At 47.7% G+C, this 25,293-nt stretch overlaps 1 protein-coding gene across 2 annotated transcripts in view; it reads right to left on the bottom strand.

Moving 5' to 3' along the window:
* Positions 1-24,112, bottom strand: part of LOC135906130 (receptor-type tyrosine-protein phosphatase alpha-like) — a 396,239-nt gene extending 372,127 nt beyond the window's left edge. For both annotated transcript variants that reach the window (XM_070525329.1, XM_070525330.1), the window contains exon 1: positions 24,088-24,112. In XM_070525329.1, the coding sequence (XP_070381430.1) occupies positions 24,088-24,097 (10 nt within the window). In that variant the 5' untranslated portion in view covers positions 24,098-24,112. The remainder of the gene's footprint in view (positions 1-24,087) is intronic.
* Positions 24,113-25,293: the final 1,181 nt, after the last annotated feature.

Raw genomic sequence — 25,293 nt, 5'->3', positions numbered from 1 at the left:
TAGACACGTCCCTCCCCCCCCCCCCCCCCCAATTTAATGTTCCGCAACGCATCCAGAATAGCTTCATGCGATACATTGTCGTATGTATCTTTCACGTCCAGGAACATCACCGCAGATAATGTCTTTAGGCTTTTTTGTTGCTGTAAAGAATAGACACGGCCAATCACGTTATCTATCGATGACCGTCCCCGCCGAAAGCCGGTCGTAGCATCAGAGCCTCGTTATGCACCAGGTACAACTCTAGCCGACCCTCCTCTCCATCACCTTTCCAAAACAGCTGGCAGGTGTGATGGGGCGATAGCAGGCTAGGCCCAGGATAGATTTACCTGATTTGAAGAAAGGAACGGAGCGGCTGGACTTGAACGAAGGAGAAACCAACCCGTTGCACCACGAGTCATTGGATTTAATTAGAAGGCAACGCCGAGTTGTCTGACCGAGGTTACACAGGGCCATGTAAGTGGCACCATTAGGTCCAGGTGATGAGGAACACTTGCATGCTGCCAAAGCTGCTTGAAGCTCCTCTATAGAGAACAAATTGTCCATCCGGGGATCTTTTGACATCGGTCTGCTTCCTAGGTTACTCGAGGTGAACGCAGACCCCTTACCGGTAACCCTCGCGCAGAAGTATTCTGCTTATTCAATTTCGCGACGACCTTGGTGGAAAGCAAGGCACTAAAAAGGGCGATGCTGCTGTGGCAATCTTCGTAGGCCACGGACAATTCTCCATAATTGAGATAGAGGCTTGTGTGAATCAAGTGATCCGCATAAAGATTTCTACCTTAGGGACTAGAGTGCATTGATTCGACACCGAATCTTTTTCTACAGACTTCTCGGCTCCCTGAAGTCGTAGATGGATTTTTTGCGCCTATATCGTCGCTCGGCACGATGACGGATTACTCAGAGACGCTCCAATTACGCTCAATATTTGCAAAATTGTGATGAAGGTGCAAAATTACAAGCAGCGTTTTGAGTAGCAACTTTGATTATGCCTTCTAGGTTTTCAAGAGCACCTTCTTCATTTTCCTGACACCACTTCTCTGTGAGTGGCCTGTACTTTGAACAGTCGATGCGTGAACAAACGGTGATGCGCGACCTCCCTAGGCATAGGTTGGAATATGGCCACTTGCACGGGTTTCACTGTCCGCAAACCACTGTGCCTTGTTACTTAGGCTGCGTGACATAAAGGTCGAGTCGAAACAGCTGCCATATGTCAGTCACCGTGAGAACACAGGACTGCCGTCATTTACACAATACAGTTCATGATCCCACGCAAAAAGAGGAAACTCGTCTTCCCCGACGATCCATCTTCTGGCTTCCCTACAGTGGATGATGCGCATTGAAATCGCCCGTAATAATTCACGGCCTAGGTGTGGCTGATATTAAAGCACTTTATCGCCCAGAGTCAAAACGGCTGGAAGGTGAGATAGATACACAAACAGCGTGAAAGTGAAGTTTTACAGTAAGGCACACGTATTGGTTATCATAAGGTGTTATTGCTTGCTCAATATAGGTAAGCTCGCACCTGACAAACGATAAAGATAATGTAGGTAGATAATGGTATCGTATTGTGAAGGCGTGGTTCCCAAATGACGATAATAGGAAACTGTTTCTTAAATGCAAATGCGCGAATATACGAAATGCAGGGTTTAAGGCCTTTGGCATCTTATTGGAAAATCAAAGCTTCTTTGAGTTCTTCGCGGAAGGGCTGCAGAGGAGGTGCCAAGGGGCTTTGTCAGACTTGACAGCACCAGGTCAGGATCACCAAATATTTGAGGTGCACAATGAGCCGCCGGAGTGCGAATGCAAGTTTAGAGGACTCGAAGGGTATTCATAAAGACTTTTACCACGGCTACAACTTCGTTATCTTGACTGTTGCCACAGACTCATTACGAAACGGCCTTGGACGAGCAATGCTGCGGCACTACCGGCGTGTTTATCAACGGCAGCGCTGGCCACTATTACGTTGGACCTGCGGGAGCTGGCGATCTTCCGGGAAGCGACCGTCGAAATCTGCCCGGCCCGCTGCAGCAACTCGCCTTGTAAAGGCGACAATGCGCCGCGTCCCCAACCGAACGGCGCCGAGATTTCTAGACGCGGTCGGCGGACTAAGTATTGTTAGTGAAGTCGCCATCGCCTTCACGGTTTGAATGGAGCGGGGGAACTCCTGGAAAGATATGTTTTGCGGTGCGGTATCACGGGCACCAGAAGATGTCCCAGTCAATGGACAGACGCGGCGGCCACTGTCTGCAGGGTCTGCTCTGGGATCAAAGAGGCGCCTGCTCGGGTCAAGACATCTGTCTGCAAGAACCCTGTCACCTCGGTGTGGTCAGTGAAACCTGTGCGGAATTGAGTGTGTAAACCGTCCCCCTCAAAGGCGGGTCGGGTACAATTACTTTGGACGCTCTGAATCGGTCGAAGGTTGAACGGCCGTTTTCCCTCACCTATGGATCTAGGGAGGACAGAGTGTTTGTAAGTAGCCGTTGGCGGCTCTTATGTGTGCATTCTTTTTCAGTCATGCTAGACTGATGAACCGTAACGTTCGCATGTAGATACTGTAAATAAATCGTATATTCCTCGTTCTGGATGAGAACAAGTCCTTCTCTTCAACAACGTCCGCGGCGTGGATGAGTAGGACGACGGCATGGGCAAGCTACCATCTATTTCATGCCCGAACCCAATCCTTACACCACGCGTCAGGTGGTCTAATAATACTTGCGTCCTTCCCAGGGTGCTTGTTGCGGGCATTGCTGAGCGCTTGTGATGGTGAGTGCAGAGTCCATGGGAGAGGCACATCCCTAGCTTCCGCAGTAGGTTTCCTAGAAAGACTCCGGCGACGAGAGCGCCGACGTGATACCTTGCCAGCCGCCTCCCTGCGGTTGGAATCATCTCTGACCATTGCTAAAACGACGGGCCCGCAATGCGAGAAGACTTTCCGGGACTGGCTTGATGAGAATCGGAAGGTCATCTTCGCTGATGGAACTGTCGACATCGTAAATAACACCCGCCGTAGAGTCCTTGCTGTCTGGTATGTAGGAATGCACATTTCTGTCCCCCAACACATTGACTTTCTTGAATACATGCAGCGCACTACATTGCGTAACGTCTATAGCGAGAACACTCATGCTACCGTCGATCCTCACATCTGTGATTTGTCCAGAGGCGAGGGCCTCGGGAGGCACAGACGTGGCTTGATAATTAAGCCGGCTGGCCGGCTGAGGCTGTCAGCAGCATTCACCGGTATGAAAAAGATAGTGTGCACTACTGGCTCTCACGTAATCGTGGTATTCTTACTTGCTCAAAGAGAGGACATAAGTAGTCTTCTTTTTGCTTTGCGCTTTGTCACGGGCACAAAGTCACCTACATCCGAGCTTTCATCACTGGTCGTAGAGGAGGAGGAATAAACATTTATTGATGAGGGAAAAAAATGGCGGAAGGGAGCGGTGCAGGATGGGTCCCTATTCCAAGACTCCAGTGGCCATCGCGACCCGCCCAGCTTGGTCCAGGAGGCCCTTCTGGGCGTCGAGGTCAGCAAGAGCGAGAGGATGGCCTCCCAGGGCTCCCTCAGTAAGGTGAGCACCAAAGGTGAATTAATGGCATGAGGTCTTTTGACGCATTCCCATGTTACGTGAGGCAATGAAGGCCATGACCTGCACCACGGGCAAGAGTTAGTGTACAAGGTTGGGCTTATTTTATGGTATTTACTTAAATGTGGATAGGTGTGCGTCTGTATTCTATATTTCCGCGCCTCCTCTACAGTGAGTAGTTTGTGTGGTGGGGCGTACTGTTGTCGGGTTCTTCGCTGGTGCTCCAGTATATCACGGACCAGTAGGCGATCGTCTTTTTCATCGTTGTGCGTATCTTCAGCTCGGTTAGTAAAGCCTCGAGCTAGAGTGTGTGCCTGTTCGTTTCCCGAGATACCCTCGTGGCCAGGACACTATAAAATTGCATAATATTCTTTCAATGTGTCGCCTATAATCTTAAGGGCGACTTGTGGTATGTTGCCTTGTGGATACATTCTGCATGCCACTTGTGAGTCGGACAATATTAAAGCTGAGCTGTTTTGCTTTTGTTTTGTTTTTGTTTTGTCGTAGAGTATATCAGCGTGTCCTCACTGTCGGCGTCACTCGGGTGGCCGGAGTGCTTTCATGCAGCGGCTGCAGTCGACATAGAAGGTATGGACAGAGGCCGCCCCGGTGATTCCACGTCCATTTCCGCAGTCATAAAAACGGCGTCTTCCGCAAATGCCATGTTTCGAAAACAATAGAAGCATGTAGCTGTGACCAAAACAAAAATAAATCGCAACCCCACGTTCGCTTTTCAGAGGGAAACATCCTTGCTGACCTTCCAGTCACTCTTTAATACCTTGAAATGACCTTGTTTGGAGAGCCCATCAAAATTCAGCGCATAATTTTTTTTGCAAGATGCGTGCAAAAAGTTGTTTTACTCTCAGCCCGATTGTCTCCTTTCTTTTTCTCCAATCTATAGCCGACAGTGAAAGTCCCTGGCATGGCAGCCGCCATTCTGCAAAGCGGTCGAGCATTCTGTTTTACGGCTCTCGAATAAGGCTTTCGGTGGCCGCCGCAGCTCCGCTTTCCAGCGCCCAAGCGGAGGAAGCAATCATCTAAACGCTCGACCATTTCTTTCTTGGCGTCAGTAGTCGAAGCTCGGTCAATCACCGACAGAAGCCCACAAGACACGCGAAAACAAAAGGAGAGCGCGGTTAAGGAACGGCACAAGAATAGAAACTAGAAGCGCAGGACGCCTTACAAGAGGTTGGGGGCAACGCAGAGGAATAAAAACTAGGATGAAAGATGAAACACAGAAACTACGTTTCGCCTCACTGGTGCCGTGCACGGTTGTGAAAACTAAACTTGTCGCATGAGAAGGGATTTGACGACACTGCTTGCAGCCCAAGGTGCATAAACACAGCCGGTCAAGTGCTCCGTCAATAACACGGACAACGTATAAACTTGACGTCACGGATTCAGGGCTCCAATATCCGTTGGCGATTATAATGACAAACGAATGCGTATTTAGTAAAGAGAAAGCTTCCGGCAACTGCTACGTGGAGATTTCTTTGTTTCCGGAAACTTCCAAAAATAAGGGCAAAAACATGGAAAATGCATGCATGACGAATGAATACCGATAAATTCAAACAACAGCTCAACCACTCGAATGAAATCATCGACACGCCCTGAAACAAAGTGCCTGGAATGGGTGACCAATGAGGAGCAAATCCCACATTCAAGCGATCCCAAAAACAGCGAAATGAAGCGTCCTTTTGAAAAGATTTGCTCCAAGCCGAAATACATCCGGCCGAAGAGAAAACAGCGAAGGAAGAGGCGTGGACACGAAGTGATGATAGGGAAGAAAGCAACCTAAAGCGAGGGCTTCTTGAGAAAGCGGAGTTTGTGCCAGTATGGCATGGAAACACGGATGCAGTAACACTCAGATTAAACATTAAAACAGCGTTGTGAGTGCCATGGTTAGCATCAACAAAGGCCGCGGCCCCGAAGGTAGATCGCCTTCCGAATGCGGATCACGATTACGTCGCACGAGCTGCGCCTTCCACAATGCTGCACGGCTTTAGTGCAAAACAACATACTGCGCTAACGCGAGATGCTGCCGGTCACACGCAAAGTGGAGAAAACGACGTTAAAACAAAACACGTAGAAACTGAATTGAAAGCACCAGCGCGCGCACATTTCTCTAGGAAGTTAATCGAACAACACAGAAAGAAACGACGTAAAGCAGCGTGCGACGACGTCGGCACAAAGAAAGCAATAAATACCGGGCACAGAACGGACGGCTGCTAAGCGAGCCGGGGGGCGTGTCAAAGACGTTCCGGAAAGCGAGAGCGGCCCGAGAAGAAAGTTTTGGGCGCTGCGAGCCGCAGCCGGAGGCGGATACACTGGGGAGGTGGCACTACACCGCACGAACGAACACCGAGTTCCAAAAGCGAGCACGAAAAACCGGCGCGAAAAAAAAAAAAAAGCTGGCATAGCACGCTTTCGCCGTAAGAGGCAAAAATACAAATATGAAGATGAGCGAGAAGGAGAGAGGAGGAAAGAGCTGTTAGATAGAACAGAGAGCTGAAAGAGTGGCGGGTGGGAGGGCAGTGACATCTACACACTGCTCACGGTACACCGTACAGCGCGACGACCACGCGGGTGTCCAGTCCACGGGAGTGCAGGGAAGTAGCAAGAAAGAAAGAAAGAAAGAAAGGAAGAAAGAAAGGAAGAAAGAAAGAAACGGAAAAGGACGGAAGAAGAATGCGGGCGGAAGAAGAAGACAGCGCAGTGCATTTTCCCGACAGTGCCTCGCTGGCTGGCCGGAACATCGAAGTGACCCGGCCCGAAAACTCGCCGGGCGCAGAAGAAGCAACGGCCGGCAGGGAGATATAGCGAGAAGGATGGCATCTCGCGTGTTCGCGCCACCGACGGAGAAGTCCGTTATCCGAGCTCCCTCTCGGAGTTGAGACATGCTTCGAGCCGAGAGCTCGCAAGAGTTTCATACAAAGATTATCAAAGAGAAATCTGGCGCCAGTGCCACTGACAGCTGTCAACGTGGCGGTAAAACTAGCAACCGAGTAAAACTAAATGCAATTATTTTTTTTCTCCTTTGTGCCTCACTGGAGCTGTTTCTGTTATCTATTGGATACCTTCTTACAAAAGAATCGTTACAATATTCGCATCTCCAAAAGACGCATTCACACCGTTTTATGAGTTATGCCACAATAAGATAGGCCGTTCATTATCAAAATGATTCACTCCAACAAAACTGTTAGTGCTCCCCACATTTCTCAGTAGACGTGCGTAAGCACAAGCTATTTATTTGATGTAATTTCACCGTCGACGGTTCACGGTTTTTCTCAACAATCATAGGTACGTCAATGCCACACCATGTGAAAGTACGAAGAATAGGTGGTGGTAGCCGACCATTGGAGGGTGCGGTTAGTGTCCAAATATGCGCACCGTCTGCATTTTCCTCAGTGACATCCGCTGTTACTGCAAACGCTTCTCCTTGCCTGCATTGTGAGCGAGCTTTTGGGCGTCCTTCCCGCACGTCGCTTTGGCACATCTTCGCCAGATGGCCGTATACACCACAGCGATAACACCTCGCTTTCGCCCAGCCGCAGGCGTTTCTGTTGTGTTTCTGACTTCCGCAACGCCCACATACTGACACTAGTTCATCAGCTTGTCGTGCACTGACCTTGAGCACGGGTTCAATGTCAGATGACATCTTCTTTGCATCTTTTTCCGCTGCTTCAGCTGATATGGCAATTGTTTCAGCCTCCCTCAACGTCAAATCTGTTTTCGCTAATAGCTGCTTCTGAACAGCGCTTGACCTCACTCCACACACGAACCTGTCGTGAAGCATCCGGTGTAGCATGCCACCGAAATTACAGCCATCCGCTATCCGGCGAACTTCAACGATGAACTGTTGAATGGGCTCACCTTCCAACTGACAGCGATTGAAGAACCGATAGCTCTCCGTTACTTTATGACGCTTGGGGTCGAAGTAGTCATCCAAAACTTTGACTGCTTCCTCGTACGTAAGCGAGTTTGGCTTCCTCGGTGCAACCTGTCCTGAGAGCACTTGCACGGTGCGCGTACTCAATGCTGCTACCAGCAGCGCTCTCTTCTTTCCCGAGTCACTGACGCCAGTTGCCTAGAAATAAGCTTCTGCCTTCGTGATGTAAGCCTTCCAGTTGTCGGACTGGCCATCGTATTCCGGTAGTTGATGATGAGCCATGGTCGGTATTTCCGCGGCCGGTGTTTCCTGCTTAACTGCCTGGCTTAATTCATTTTTCACCTCGAGGGTTCTGTCTGGCCTCGTCGCCACTGTTACATAGTTACGACACACGTGCCGTGCCTTACTATATACGACAGCACGCCGTTCGAAGGTTGGAACATGAATCTTTATTGCTTCCGTCTCGGAGCATATATATACGAAACAGAGAGGGGGAAAGGGGAAAGGGAGAACAAGGGAAGGATATCAAACGATAAACGCACGTGCCGTCAGCGCTTGCAAGGCAGTCTGATTGCGGCTGACGTCACTTTACAACATTATATTATTGCGATAACAATTACATGGACACTCCAGGCGCATTCCTACCGTCGCCCTCATGTTCCATATAAAGTCCAAGAGCGACGACATCGTGACCGCGCGCCGCATGCTGCAGGTGCGAGTGAAAGCGTAAGGAGGGGGGGGGGTGGCATGGGGGAGCCCACGATGGTGGCTCACCCACTGACGAAATATGTGCGCAAGGAAGAAAAGCGGGCAGGAAGCGCGCCGCGTTCCGTCGCGCGCGATACATCAGGGGGAGACGAGAGAGGGAGGGCGGGCCTTCGGATTCTGTGATCGATGAATCTGTGATTGCGCAACATGTTTATTTGCCTTGTTTGACGCATTATATACACTAACTTTTTCTTAGATCTGCAGATTTATTGGATACTTTTACGTATATTTATATATCTTATACGCATTTAAATATCCAGGATTTGTGTACACGTGCAGTGAACATCGTTTCCAGTAACACTTTTTTACCCTTTCTCAAGCTGCATCTTCGCATTTGTATATTTCATGATATCTTCGCATTTCTAATGTACGAGAGCGAGTCAAATGAAAGTGAGCCAACTCGCCCCTTGCAATAATGGTTCGGTTCATTATCTGCGAGGCTTGCGCGTAGCACACAGGCATCTCTCATTTAGAAAAGTGACACGCAGGTGTGAGGATAAATGCTCTTTAATGCTATCATACACTTGGCTGAACATGGTTCCGTGACATAATGGGCGCTCCAAAAGTTGAACAGCGTGGTGTCGAGAGGTTTGTGACAGCTGAAGGTGTTTTCCAAAAATAAATTATTCGCCGTCTTGCTGTCGTGTGCGTTAAACATTGCATTTCATTGGCCACTGCGAAGCTTTGGAGCAAACGGTTCAAAGATGGACGTGAAAGTTGCAAAGACCATCCAAGACCGGGCCAAAGCCACGGTGCAATCACCCTCAACGCAATTGCAAGGGTTGATGAGCTGATTAGACGAGAACGGGGGATAAGCATCGTTGAACTGGCAGAGCATGTGAACATCAGTCACGGTTCGGTTTACGCCCTAATTCATGAACATCTCGTTTATCGGCTTTTGTGTGCGCTATGGATGCCCAAGATTTTAAACCACCTCCAGAAGACGGAAAGGTTCGGCGCTGCCTTGACTCATCTGACCCGGCATCACAATGAGTGACAACTTCTGTGACCAGTGTAGGGGTTGAGGACGGCCTTTGGGATGAAAACAAACTTGGGAGGGTTTATTTTACATTATTCACAGAGAGATGAGAGTCAAGTAACAGTCGTACAGTCATTACGGGCCGGCAGCAACTCGGACGCTGCGGCCCGCGGCAAGAAGTTCGAGAGAGGTGAATCAGGGAATGCTCTGGTCTCTCTGGAATGCTTCTTTTAAACCCTTCGAGGACTGGAAGTCGAGTCATGTTCGGCCAATGGGAGAGTCCGCTCAGATGACGCCATTTTCGGCCAATGGTTGGCGCCCATGTCGCGGTGTCACACCCGGCGGCTCTCTGCGGGCTTGCCTTGCAGACTTGCAATGCGCTTCTTCAAAGGCGGAGAAGGGGGACGATTGGGCTCCATTGTCCGAGGGCTCACCTAGTCCCGGCGGTACGGCTGCGCTGTGGTAGCAAATGCCTTCTTCAAAGGCGAAGAAGGGAGACCCACTTTGCTTCCAACAGTGCCGGGCTATCCCCTCGCTTTCTGGAAGACAAGCAGTGAATAGTTCCCCGGAGGCGCACGACCTGGGGGCCGCCAACTTGTTTGCGCGTGTCTTGTCTCAGGAATGTGGCATCTCTGCTTCTGCATTCCTCAGTTAGCTGTGCTGCGATTCGATGTGGTCTGGGGAACTCGAAGTAGCCTCAGGAAACGGCGCCATATCTAACACCGGGGATGAATCATGATTCCGCTATCACGAGCCTGAAACACTACGACAAAGCTTACAGTGGAAACATCTGAATTCAACCCCCCAGCCCCTCCCAATGAAACCGAAGGCCGTAATTTCCACCCGAAAGTTGTTATTGACTTCTATTTTTTTTTTCGATTGTCATGCGCCATTACTGATCGAATTTGATAAACCTGGAGAGACTATCAATCCTTTCCCATATTGTGAGACGCCATATCGGCTGCGTGCCGCAATCAAGAACAAACGACGTGGAAAATTGACTAACGGGGTCATCCTGCTCCACGACAATGCCTGTCCTCACGTCACTGATGCGATTAATACAAAAGTCGCAAAGTTCAAGTGGAAAACGCTTTCAAGATCCGCCATACAGCCCAGACCAGTCACCTTGCGACTTCCGCATTTTGGGGCAATCGAAAAAACAGCTCAAGGGAAACAGATTCGTGTCGGATTATGACGTGAAAGAGTCAGTTACAGACTTTTTGAAGCAGTAACCCAAAGAGTTTTATGAGACGGGAATCGTGAGACTCGTTAGTCAGTGGGACAAATGCTTAAATGCTCATGTAGACTACATTTCAATAAAGTACCCCGTTTGTCATATATTCGCATTGGCTCACTTTCATTTGACTCGCCCTCGTATATATTGCAGAACTCCTGCTTTCTATACGTGCATTCTTTTGCGACTATAATTTCGGTTCAAGGATTCACTATACACGACCAGTAACAGCTGCTCCTGCGCAATACATTGGAACAAAGGACAGCGTCATTGAGAGTTCTCCCTGGCCGTTGCATGAGTACAAAATTGTAAACAATGTTTCTGGAATGACGTTTCATTAAAATATTTGTCCTCAACTTCTTCATTTCACGGCGTTTACATTTTTCATATCAGCGGGATGCACTGCTTTGTTGGTTTCTAACTGATGTAGTTCTAAAGTTCGTGTGATATTTTCTTTATTTATTAAATGGACAAAAACATGGAAGCAATGATATCAGTTAGTTCGGGCACAATTTTTGGGACATACGAGCACATTCTTTTATGAAAGTATACATATTTTACTTGTATGGACAGTGCGTAGCGTTCAGGAATTCGTTTGCAGCATTTTTGGCAATGTCAATGCAGTTATTATTCGTGCATTTGACCCAAACACAAATTCTATAAGGAGGAGGGCGAGCTGCAACGTGAGCCCCCCCCCCCCCCCCCCCCCTCCTTCCCAACGAAATTTCTGGCTACGCTACAGCGTGGCATGTGCCTAGGGTGCTTTAAATACTGCGACAACCAAATTATTCGGCATGGGACGAGAACAACAACGGACACAGTCTACAAGGCATTCCAGACAGAGCGTAACGTTACTCAGAAAGACCGCAACCCGGTACGTTTGCTTTTCGTACGATGATGCACGGAATAATCACTGGTCCCACAAAAACGGAGTTCCATATAGCGCTGCTGGCACTTATACTCGTAGAAAGTCCCTGTAAATCTGTGCACGATGCCAGGCACCGGTAATGCAATGAAAATCACTATGAAAATGTAATCCGTAAGAACACTACAACACCTCCTGCTATGACAGTGGCTGACAATTGTACCCGTTCTTATTACTGAAATGCGAGGAAAGTAGAGAGCGGTGAATGTAATAACAATTATAAGAAAGATCTCTTCAAAGAGTGCGCAGTGACACTTTGCGACTTTTAACTTCTACCAACAGGAAACAACGGCGTTATTCGGTTTTAGTGACGTTCAAATTCGCACACACACGAGCGATCAAGAATGTAGAGAGTAAGACAACACAAGATATTCGAAAACGGCCGGTGGCTCGGCGAAGCACCGAAAAAAGCTAGTGGAAAATTCTAAAAGCAACATTTGATACCCCCCAAGAATAAAGAAAGAAAATCGCATGAAAGAATGCCAAGGCTAGAACACAAAGTTATGCGCAGCAGCTGAAGGCGACCGTATAAGTCGACCAAACGCAGCTATAGGATGACCCCAAAGTGCAAGCAACAAGGACTGGGTAGTTGATGCCTCACCAGCCTGCAGGATTTGAACTGCAAGCTAAGGAGATCGGCAAGATTGAGAGCGGGCACCGCTAAGGACTCGCCAGGGTCACTTCTGTTTATGCAGCGAAACTGTGGGGCGCACGACGCACGGTTCCGTTTTCACCGAGACCCACACCGCAGTCCACGCGCATCACGATCTCAAGCTGATGGAGCCCGTCCGGGAATGCGGCTGCGAACTCCAGTCTGTGTTTTGCATATATTGGGCGGAGCACCGCCTTGCCTTGATCCTGCTGCTAGATGCACGTCCTCGTGTGCACTTCTGCTGCGGAATCAGAAGGTGAGAAAAAGGTTTTGAAAAGGGCGAAGCGGAGGATGTCAGAGAAATCACACACAAAGGACGTCTTCGTGAGTTCCTTCGAAACGGGCGCATCGCGATCCGCTCCTTCATCTTTAGCGGCTTCCACGAAAGAGCCACAAACGCGAACCAACCTGGAAACGCTTGACGGATACGGAATGCTCTACAGGCGTGTGCTATACGGACTTCTCTCGCAGCGCTAAAGTTTAAATTTGACGCCATCTCTTTGCAAACGCTTCAAGCAAGCGTAAGAATTGTTCTTGTTTTTCTTTCTTTTTTTTCTTTTTTTGTTACGCGCTAGCGTAACTGATCAGCTCGTGAACTCGGCAGTGTTTGTCTGAAGCCGCGAAGAAAGCGAACGAGTAAGACTCCTGGGCTTCCGAGCTGGCTCCGGTCTGTGTGCAAATTTCGTCTGCACATTTAATTAGCACTGTCGGCAACGACAACGCCGAAATTTGAGGACAAAAATACTTAAGCGCCCCTCTTAATTTTTAAACTAACACTTTGAACACAAAGTCTGACAACCATTTGGCTGAAATTGCGCTGTTTAAATGTTTGCTATTAATGGATAATGAAAAAAATTATGAAGATGTAACCACGCTCACTCGCTTACTATTCAAGAATAGGTTGAGCATGCATTGGGACGTGGTTATTTGCGGCACTATATTGCCGTCTGTTATGGGAGGGTGCTTTGCCATACAAGTGCTTTACTGTACGGACGCCTCACCCGTACGCGGGAGCCAACCGGTACTTCGAGTGCCACTTGCTCAAGCAACACGTTCGGAACCCCGTGTAGTGCCGGCAACCGCCCCTGATCGCAGATACTGCAACCAGAGGCGCAGCGTCTCAACGACTGCGTCTCAAAGCGCTAGCTGTCACGAACGGAAAATGCAAGCACGCTCCGCTTACCACCGTGCCACCATGCAGTAGTGAACGGTGTTTACCCTGCCAGCGGTACCACCATACGGTCCCACGGCGCTGTCGCGTGGGTTTCATCTTGAAAGAGATATGCTTTGGGGGCACAGTATAGGTGGGCCGACGACTCGTAGCTTCGCGTGCGCTGTGTTCTCGCCGCTCAACTTGCGTTGAAGCGATAGACAGCACAAAGGTCACTTCGATCGCTGCTGCCGCAACGATTCCTCACGCCAGCGTTTTGACGGCGAGTGTCCGCGGTCATCGAGTGTGAAGTGTTCATGTCTGCCTGTGCGCGCTGGCACCAGGCTAGGTAATTTAGATAGTAAGTGAATGTTTATAACGGGGCCTTCTGCTCCGGCGGCTGCTGCGTATGGCGCGGCCGCGCGAGCCCTGTGTTCAATACCACCTGCGATGCGGACAGTGTAGGCGTCTAGGCGCACCGAGGGCCGATGGCGTCGTGTGCGCCATAGCACCCATACGCTTGTGCGTCGCCCGCGTACACGAAGTGAAACATCATCATCATCATCATCATCATCATCATGGTTACGCAGGGCAAAGGCCTCTCCCATACTTCTCCAAGAACGTGAAACAGCGAAACGTCACTGTACTTTTTTTGTGTGTGGGAAGGCCATGGGGGTGCTCATGTGAAATACGAGAGTTTCCAGTGCTGTGACCTTACTAAGTGACCAACACTAAATTAACAAGAACAACATTATTACTCCAAAGATATATCAGGTTAAACAAGGCGATATACTTCAGGAATAAATTGGCAGCGCCACTACAGAGCACACATGAAACCAAGTAAGAGCTTTCGCCTATTTTGTGGCATTGTGTGTGGCGCTGCCTCGCTTAATCAAATTCCGTTCCAAAAATGTCACCGTGTACTTGAGAATATAAAACAGCATAAGAAAGCATTGACGAGCGAGAAGAGTGATACATTAGCAGTGCGCACACCATTCAAACTTCTCCACGTAGCAGCTGAAAATTATAAAAACTATTTTGTAGAAGTTGTGGGTTTGGCTCCCACCGTTAGCAAGTTCATTTTTTTTTCACTTTCATTATTATTTCACCACTGGAATTAAACAATTATATTTTCCGATACTTTTATTGACTATAAATGTCTGTTGGTTTCATTTCATCTTTACTAAGAAAGTCTTTACGTGTATCCGCGCGAGGTGAGGGCAATCAAGCTATGTAGATCCGAGAGGTGTGCATTTGTATAACAAATACACCTTTGTGATCAAAAGAATGAAATGCAGACATTGCACTGTGGACAGTCGCAACAAAAGCCTATACACTATACATCCTGCGTTCATAGTACTCAGTGTCGAAGCTACGTACATTACTCTTTCTTATAGCCCCACCATCACCACGAAGTCTCTCATCTTCTGATTTCATTGATATAATTGCAGGTGCAATTCATAGCTGTGCGAGGAACCTTGGTCCTCAAAGATATTAAAAATAAAAATAAAAGCCAGTCCACTGCATCTTTTCAACAACAATATCAAGGGACAGTTGAGCATAACTGTGAAACGTAAAAGTAAAAAGGGTGCGACATACTCTTGATTTCTTTCCAACATTTTCCCTATGATAAGTAAAATATGACGTCATCACTATTACACATCAGCGAAAAAAGGAAGGTGCAGACACTCGATCGCTATCGCACCAGCGCTATCCCACCAGAAAACGCTCTGTCTTGCCTTTTTGATTTGGCTGTCCCATTTCAGCGCTGGAAAATAGCGTTGTGTCAAACAGCAAGCCCAGCAGCCCATTCTTGCACCAGCTACCTCTGTGATTGCCATGAAGCAGGGTCGTTAATTTGTGGCTATGTCTTCGACTACACTCTATACCGCTTCCACCGTCAACCGTTCATGGCCGCCTGATCCCACTGATAAAGCGGGCGGAGCACCGCTTTGAGCATTGGCGAAGTGCGAAAAAAGCAAGAAATAGTAGCATCGGAAAAGGCATCGCTACAAAATCGCAGCTCAGCATGGCGCCATTCATTCTAAAACGAGGTGGACTGCTACAGAGACGTCCAGCGTCAGCCAGCGCAGCGGTTGGCGTTCAAAGAGCGCCAATAGCGAGCATCTCCGGGAGGGACGCCATATTGCGCCTATTCGCCATTTAGCGACACGTGGTGAATCGGGCCAACGCGAATCAACTACCGCGCTGCGCGCCCGACTCGCTTTTCTCCGCGAAACACAGCGCAAACGGCAAGCTCGTTTGGAAACCATTTTGCGAACACGGCAGCAGAGGCCCGGCGCATAAACGCGGACAAGGTTTCGATGATGGTTTCCTGCGCCGCCGGAAGCTATATCGCGCGCACCGCGGCTGGACCACTCGGAAAACACGGTTCTCGCATTTGCAGTTTACAAATGGCCCGCGGGCTGAGTGAACGACACAAGGGGACGTACAACGATAGAGTCGCACAGAGAGATGCGGGCCAGAGTTGAGCGGTCGCTGTTCGCGACGACGATGATCGACGACGGAACAAAACGACGGAGACGCGGCGTGGCTGGGGGGTAGAGGAGAAAACGGAAACGCATTGCTCCAGAAGCGGGAGAGGAAGTGGAAACGAAGGAGAGATGAGAGGAACGGCTACAACGTTTCCTAAGGGACAGGCGGCTTTATCTCCTGCCGAAATGCACGGGCTGCCTCCCACGCTGGTTCAACTCACAACGCCGCGCAGGTGAAAGAGGCTGGTTTTAAAATGAATGACAACGTCATTGATACTGCGACAGGCGTTCGGCCTCCATGCTGTGTTTTTGGACTCACATCCATATGGCAAATTCGCAGGGCATTTTGCCTCAGTGCGGCAGACTCTGCGTTTGCACTTACGAACGCAATGCATACCCTTCGGCGTCTTACTTGTTTCGTTCGCCACCTCATCCGAAAACACTAAACGGGCTAAACGCACCCTATAAATGACGAATTCCTCAATCTCCTTTTTTCACACATATAAATCGACGGAGGCACGATTGTGACAGGGCAACTTTTCCCCCATAGCGCCCTACAAAATTCCTGAAAAAAGCAAATTATTTTATTTTTCTATCAACACGTTGGCGCTGTAGCGGAAAGAAGAGGAGGCAAAGAATCATCACTGAACAGTGGCCAACAAAACAGCATAACCGCGCAAGCGAAAAGAGGAACTTTGCAATACTTTAATTTACATCTATACGAACTCGATAATGTTTAGCCGCCTCCACTTAGTTTGATAATACCGTGAACATTGAGGCATAACAGAGGAAAAAACCACTTGTTTCTTTCAAACACTTCCTTCATATCGAGCGTCCACTTCTTCGCTTTGTGGGAGAAGAAAAATTTTTTGTCGATACCGAAGAACAGCTATCTCGAAAGGAAACTAGCGTATGTTTTGAGTTAATATATATGTTTCTGCCTAAGTAGAGACGGTTGAGAGGACCTTGCTAAAATACGGACATGTATCCGAAATAGGAGTGCAGTTAAACATACTACCAACTACAGAAAAGCAGGTACGGTGTTTAAGCAACAGGAAAAGCTTAGTAATCATTGCAGTGGCCGCAGCGTTTTCCATTCCCAGCTCTTCCTCCGTTATTATTAGTAGAACATTCAGCTGTCCGAAGCTGATGGCGACGCCAACTGGGCAACTACAAATATCGACAGCAAGAAGTATAAACGAATATACTTCAAGTATAAACGAAATCACTTCAGAAATCGTTTCATAGGCGACACACTTCCGAGCGGAACACAGGTAACGCACGTCTTAATAGCGCTGGAGCGATTCAGCAGTAATTTCTCGAATCATTGACCTCTCAACGGCATTGTTTCATCACGAACAGATCAAAATTATGCCACTGCGACACGAAGCCAGGCCTACTGGCTGGGTAGAATGAGAAAGGAGAAAACAATTGCGAGAAGCAATGCCGGTAGAACAAAAACTATGACAAAAGACAAAAGAAGAGAGATCCACTAACACAGCTCTTTCACGGTCGGCGAATAAGAACAGCTCCATCGCGTATGACATATCGATTGACAAAGGACGGCAACAAGCAAGTCTACTCTTCCACTGGATGAAGAATTTCTGAGCTTCAACTATCGATCCATTCTGCACCGTCCAGCGCCCGATCCTCATCATTCCACGATCTGTTCGCCTAGCCCTAAGATCAGTTCTTGTTCCTGACCGTATCGCTACCACGAAAGAAACACACGCGTGCCTCGCTATGCGGACCCATCGAGTACAAAAGGCGTCGCAATCAATCAGAGGACCGCGGAGCTGCCGCTGCGCAAAGGGCACACCGGAAGACGGGCCAATGCATTTTTCTTGTAACGACAGCCCACGCTGGTGCAACGGCTCGCATCCTCGGGTTCAAAGGTCGCCGCAGTAGGGCAGCGTTGAAACCGAGCGGTGCACACCAGGGCGAAAGCGGGAACAGAGGGCCCATTGATGTCGACCCGAGACTTCGCAATCTCGTCTTCGCTGTCACGACGCTCCACAGTTGCCTGCTACCAGAACAAAGCATCCTACGGGAACTGCCGTCATTTTCATTTTCCCCGACGAAGTTACGTAATGCAATCTCGCTCACTCACACTGATCAAGCCGCAGCTCGAACAATAAGCCTCGCATACCATAATTCAATGAGGCCGAACCGAGTGCCATTTGTGAGAAAACAAAATAAAGAGATTAACGAGGCAGTGGTAACGTACCATATTCATACGATTATAACGATATGTTTAAACCTGCAAACATTTATTCTTCTAATTGAAGATGTCACTCATGATTTCTGAACAAGAGGCGCAAGCCTACAATACTCGCAGCACTCGCACGTCGGCTCCTATCCTGCGCCGGCGTCCATCTTGGGGGAAAGTGAACTTGCCTGAAACCTACTTCCCAAAACGCGTCACTACAGTCGGCCGCAAAGGTTCACGGGTGACTGCTTCCACGACAACTGCGACTTTCAGCTAGGCACGCCACTTCTAATCATGGTTAAATTCAGAGCGCGAACCACTGGGACATAAGCTAAGGCGCAAGAAAAGACAGACTTATACCTTAATAGCTCGTGTCCCAGAGTTCGCGCTCTAAATGTAGTCATTCTTCCATTCTAACTCGCCCATTTTTACCTTTTGATCAATTTACCTTCTAATCAAATGGTTCCCAGTATAGGTCACCCAAACTCACCGAGATCCTAAACTCGCGGAGATCCCATTCCTAGAGGTCACCCAAACTCGCGGACACACTGAAGCCTCTCCTGCCAAGGTAACAGTGCTTAGTTGCCTCGTTAAAGGTGGAGAGAATGTCTTGGAACTCGACAAGCCTAGGTTCAACGACACCTCGACTCGCATTCGCGTCCGCGCCGTGGGTTAGTGCGCGCGCTTGGACGTGTGCGATGTCGTTGAGGTTGGGGAGGGAATCCAACTCTGAGTTTACGTGTGCCGGGAACCACGTGATATTACCTGGACGGATTACTCTATCGCCGATTATTCTATGTGCTTCTTCGGCGATGGAGCCAGGGGCGAATGCCCTGACCGCAGTCCTTCAGTGAATGAGATTTGAGTTCTCTCTTCGTCTAGGAGTGCCAAAGCGATTGCTGCCTGCTGCGCCCTCGCCTGGGTGGAGCCTCTGATGGAGGCCGCGCAAGTGACTTGTCCTTCGTGATCGACTATCGTTACGACGAAGCCCGATATGCTCCTATACTGAGCCGCGTCAACGAAGATGACCGTGTGAGGCGATTCCTTGATCTTCCGGAGGAGCGCCACAGCCCGATATCTGCGTCTGCCCGCATTTTGTTGCGGATGTGCATTAATGGGAAAAGGAACAACCATGATGTTGTAACTTACGTGATTCGACATCGCATATTTACGTTCCTCCACTACAGTGGGGCTGACTCCCAATAGCGCGAGAACCTCCCTCCCCGTGGGAGTGCTGGAGAAACGTGATATTTGAGCCGTTTCCTGAGCTTCGACGATTCCGCCGAGTGTGTTACGTACACCCAGCTGGAGAAGACGTTGTTGAGATGAAAATAAAAAAAGTATAAAAAATAAAAAAAGCAAAGCTTACCAAGCGAGATAGTGCATGATTAGCACACCCGTCTCCAGTCCACATTGGTACAATTATGTGAATGTAAGCTTCAGCGCCGCTGGTAGGCCAAGCTTTGTTTCAGGCGCTTAAGTGACTTTCCATTCACGCGTTTAACCCGGTATTCGTATGCAACACCCTATGTTTTGCAACAACTTAGGCTTTCCGAATCTACCAAATAACAATTGAATATATCACGTAGCTATATTAGCAGACATGCTCTTTAGATATACATATGAGCCTACTATATGTTTGTAGCTATTATGTCGCGATTCATTCTTTCATTGTGGCTCAATAAGAACAGATTACAAGAACAATATAAAAGGCAGTCGATTGTTTACCTGACTTTACTGCACAAATTCACTGCTTCATTCATTCTTAATGTCTGTATAGATGTCACGTGACTGCGAATAACGAAACTGACATTTATTGGGCGAACTTGTGCCCACAAAAGCAAGTTGCACTCAAAGCAACAAAATAGCTGCGAACACAGTCGGGGACCGTCGGAATCTGATCTGCCGGTCGTCATCCAAGGTTCCACAGTAATCGCTGGCACCCGCGAGTCTTCCAGAAAGTTCTACACAATTCGCGTCGAACATGCAATCAGGTAACAGAAGCTTCGGTGACAACAGACAGCCGTTAGAACTATCCATATCATTCGAGAAACTTCCGATACATACGGGCGCGTCCCACGCTGAGCGATAACATTGGTTAGACCGTGAAAAGCGGTCACCCGAAAAAGACGAACAAGTACACTTGTCAATATGTGCCCAAAGGTTACTACATTGACTTATTCATGTGACCTGGTGCGAACAAAAGCTCGTTACATACACGTTACTGTCATACTACATCTATACGAAGTACGTAAATCGCCAGGGGAACTTAAAGAGCTTACAGCTTTTCGACTGAATGTCTACCGCATTTCTCTCATTTCACTGTTATCACTAGAAATGAACAAAATTGACCGCTTACCCAAATGCACACGCGCATCTATGGGCTTTAATATTCAGGCCGCCGATTATTTTGTTTCGCGAGGTACAGCAATGAAACGAGAAAAGACATGATTAAGGCGTACAAGAAACTCAACAAGGACTGTTCATTATTCGGCGCAAACTTTTCTCCCAAAGTGCTGAGATATCACAGACACACACGCCCACGCCCGCGCGCATGCACACACACGCACACACAAGCACGTCCCATACAAAAGAAAATGTGAAGCACTTGCCACGGTGCTCCTCATACATAATTCATAAGAAGAAGGACCGGAACACATTGTGGCGGCCTGCAGGCCACCCGAGACGCTCTTGGTACCGTGTTAATAAGAAACGGCTGGTGCCCTGGCGTTCTACGTGCAAAGGCGAGAACGATCATCGCGGACGTGCTGAAGAATGATAAGATGAGACAGCTACAACTTACACATAATGTCAACGGACAGAACAGCTAGATGTCCTCTGCTTGCTTCACGCTTCAGGTGAGAATGAAACAAGGCTGCCATAAAAGCGAAGACGAAACAAACAAGCTGTGGTAACAAGTACGGGTCACCGTATCTAAAATATAAACCAACGTGTCGCGACGACATTCCTTTTATACACAAGTGCGCGATACTTAAATACAAATTACTCGGACAACAGCTACACAGTGGAGTCGCGTCATCATTGGTTGCATTTTTGTCCCAATTAAAGACATGTCAGTTTTGCCTCATCGGGCTACTAACAATGAATTGAGCGTTTGCCAAATAATTTTCAAACATGGGAGAAATTTCCTGACGTACACGGAACAGCAATATTTTTAACACGAAAGTGTTCTCTGCACGGTTCTAGTAAAAAATCTGCCCGTGTACGTAGGTCATGCAAACATCATCCCGCAAATTTCCCAGCATTTCCGATGGCCGATTTCCTTGCCGTTTCGTGCCTACTTAATCGTTAGGAAAGTAAGCACAGAAAGGTTCGCTTTACTAAATAATTGTGCGCTCGATGACGCATATTTGTTGCAAAGGGAATATTTAAGAATAATTTGTTTTTCACTGGGTCACCAGCGAAAAACAATAATTCAAGGTAATTCAATAAACAATACGTAATTCCGCAGAACACAAAACCGGCAATCAACCGACACTTATAAGGGTAGTACAGATGGTAGCGCTTGAAAGTGATTTTTGTGATCTATGTCGGCGTTTCCAGACGATGGCGTTCCTGGCGCTTTTTCGAGGCCGATCTACGACAACAATCACCGCTAGGCGGCGCCGCAGCTGCTCAAGCCGTGAACCCGTTAGTCCGAATAATGAACTAGGTCCAAAGACTAAGCAAGGTCTAGTGAAGGCAGTGGACAAAACTTTAAAAGATGGAAGAGTACCAGACAATTGGCGCAAAAGTAGAATGAATTTAATTTATAAGGGTAAGGGGAAGAAAGATAAGAATTCACTCGCATAGACCGTTGACCATTACATCGGTAATATACAGAGTAGCAATGCAGGCAATCAAATTAAAGCTGCAAGGATGGACAGATAATAATGCATTATGGGAGAACTGTAGAACGGCTTCAGAAAAGGTAGGCGTTTGGAAGATACCTTATTTGATCTTACTCAGTGCAGTGAAATGTCAAGAGTAGAAAGCGACCGTTATATGTGGCCTTTTCAAGCATCACAGGAGAGTATGAAAACGTAGACCGCAACATTCTGTGGAATATTCCGGAAGGGGAATGTTTACCGACGATTGCATACAGCTTTTAGATAGATTTACCTAGAAAATACCATTTGCATTGAATGGCAAGGGATCAGGAGCGAGGAGACATTTGATAACAAGGGACTGAGGCGGGGTGCCATTTTTCCCTACTGCTGATTATGATGTGCCCGGTGAGGATGGAATAATAATAATAATATTTGTGGTTTTACGTGCCAAAACCACTTTCTGATTATGAGGCACGCCGTAGTGGAGGACTCCGGAAATTTCGACCACCTGGGGTTCTTTAACGTGCACCTAAATCTAAGCACACGAGTGTTTTCGCATTTCGCCCCCATCGAAATGCGGCCGCCGTGGCCGGGATTCGATCCCGCGACCTCGTGCTCAGCAGCCCAACACCATGGTGAGGATGGAGGGGGTGCTAGAAAGAATCAATATCGGATGTAATCTTTCATACAAACAGGTTGGTAAAGCAATAGAGCAGCATCTTCCAGGTTTATTTGATGCGGACGACATTATGTTGCTAGCTAACAAGCAAAGTGATTTGCAACGTCTGGCTAATACCTGTGGACAGGAAGGCGACAATTTAGGTTTGAAATTTAGCGTTAGAAAATCAGGTGTTATGGTATTCAATGAAAACAGTCAACAGACAGTGGCAATACAGGGCCAGCAAATACCTCTGGTAAAAGAATATAAAAATCTTCGCGTATGGATAAACGAAGGCACTAGATATATGGAAACACAGGAAAAAACAATAACAGTAAAGGGGAAGCGAAATGCAGCCATAATGAAGCACAGAGCGCTATGGGGATACATTAGGTACAAGGTCCTCCGGAGTATGTGGAAAGGTGTAATGGTTCCAGGACTTACTTTTGTAAATGCGGTTGTTTGCTTTAAATAAGGGGTACAATCAGGACTCGATGGCAACCAAAGGTCAGTAGGACGCCTCGCATTGGGCGCTCACGGGAAGACTAGAAATGACGCTGTGCAGGGTGATATGGGCGGGACAAGTCCTTAAGTGAGGGAAGATCGTAGTAAAATTTATTATGACGAACGACTGAAGGATATGGAAGAAAGTAAATGGGCTGGGAGGGTGTTGATGTATTTGTACAGAAAAAAATATTGATTCACATTGGAGGAAAATAACTAGGAAGCTTACCAGCAAGTATGCGGCCTGTAGGGTGAGCAACACAGCAACAAAGAACGTCAAGCGGAAAGTCACAGAGGCTGAACTTATCTCATGAGTGGCGGCAATGGAAAAGAAGCCTGCCATGACTAACTACTTAAGAGGAAAAAACGAAGTCAGGAAAGAAACAATTTACGACAACTCAAAAGGAAGCTCATGACTATTCAAGGCGAGATCAGGGTGCCTTAGAACACGCACCTATAAAGCGAGACAAAAGAAGGAACAAAAAGCATGTGCTTGCTTTTTCCCTAGCGGTAAAGCTAGGGAAACAATGGAGCATGTATTATTAGAATGTGAAAATATCTGCCAGCCGGTCGATTTAGACACCACTGGACTCCTAGAAGCCCATGGGTTCAGCGAGAGCAGGGGGAAAGTACACAAGTCCGCAATAGAGATTAGTAAGAGGCGATTGGAAGATCGGAAGAAAAGTAGGGAAACGACGAAAAACAAACATGCACATAGAAATAGGGGGTTAGAAAAGTTGGTTATGTAAATTCCTCGTACGTGTTTTTTTTTTTTAACCTAGGCAGGGCAGTAGGCAGTATAATAGCAAGCGCTTGGTGGTGCAACCCACCGCCCCGTTCCAAAGAGGACGCTGCGAACATCCGTCCGTCCGTCCGTCCGTCCAAAAGTGCTTGAATCTAAAGTAGACGTAAGCATCAACCGCTCAGCAGTCGAGGTAAGCAAGATACGTTAAGAGTATCGGTGGAAAAAACGCAGGGAAGAGATCGATACGACCGGGTCCGTTATAGGCATACGTAGCGGTACAAGGTAGATGGAGAAAGTTTGAGGAAGAAAAAGAAGATTAATGATATGTATACAAAATGCTACAGTAAAAAGATGTATAACATACCTGATAAACTAACGCAGGCTACGTCACTATTTGTCACCACCCAGTTTCAAAAGGGATGCCAACAGGGATATCACCGTCACCGTTATTGCGCCTCTACTCACCTTGCAACATGTGTACGAACGCGGGCGCGCGATCTTGCCGGAGCCACAACGACGCTGTTTCGCCACCTACGCGCTCACCACCGCACGTCACGCATGCCTATGACGCCTGGCAAACTCAGGGGGCACCGTTTACACCGAGCGGCAGCATGCTCTGTTAAAAAAAAATCGCAATAGTTGCTACCTAGTATCGCTAATTCGCTGCTTTATGATAACTGCAGCTGATAGTCATATAGTTAGTACAATACCAACTAAACAAGGTAGCCACTGTCATATAATGGGCATTTTTTTCTTTCTCTATGTAATAGATTTTCGCTCCCAATTCCAAACGCAGTTAGCGCTTACCTGGCACAAATATTATCGCCTCTGCTGCATATATCGGACCGGCTGTGGCGTACTCCAGAGTGGGTCCGATATATGTAGTATAGAATAAGGACGTTGAATTCGGTTGTGCCAACTACGTTCGGAAATGATAGCCGAAACCAATAAATAACAGTGCCTGCATTGTTTAGTCAGCGCTGTTACTAACTCTATAGTTGCGAACCGCAGTTACACCAAGGTGACAAATGGTGCGGCAGTAGGTAGTAACTATTACGCCCCTTCTTTATTTTATTTTTTTTAAGAGTGGAGGGTTTTTTGTGCTTGCTATCGCTCTCACTCCTTTGCTCTTTGAGAAAAAGTATAATTAACAAAACTCCGTGCATTTTTACACTTCTATTCGCAAATGTGTAACGACGCTGCCCACTGTTTCGTAGAATCCACGTTTCACTTTTTTCTGTCTCAACCAATTACTCTAAAAGAGGCATCAGACATTCTTCTTTCTCTCCTTTCACTGACACAACTGATTGGCATCATATTTCAGTTCATATTTTGCGAAGACAACATAGGATTTTCACACGGGCTGTCGCAACAGGGCAAAATTTGCAAGCTTGTTACCCGTAACCGAGGACCGCGGTCGAGTTCCTGCGTACGTTTCTTTGATGGTTTTAACTTTTCAGCACCATCTCTTCGATCGTGTGAGATACTGAGTGCGGGATTCATAGGCCGCGTTCATGCGAAATTTGTTTCAAAGTAAATTTCTCTTTTTAATTCTACAGTGTACAGTGTATAGTAGTCACGTTTTTTTGCTTTCTTTTTCAGTGGTTGCCCGGTGTCTTTTTTTCCTCGTGGATATCTTGGGATGAGCAACCCTTTCAGAAACCAAGCTTT

Source organism: Dermacentor albipictus, chromosome 9, assembly GCF_038994185.2.
Source record: "Dermacentor albipictus isolate Rhodes 1998 colony chromosome 9, USDA_Dalb.pri_finalv2, whole genome shotgun sequence".
NCBI classification, from domain to species: Eukaryota; Metazoa; Arthropoda; class Arachnida; order Ixodida; family Ixodidae; genus Dermacentor; species Dermacentor albipictus.
The sequence above is the reverse complement of the archived record's forward strand: the minus strand, read 5'-3'. Positions and strand labels throughout refer to the sequence as shown.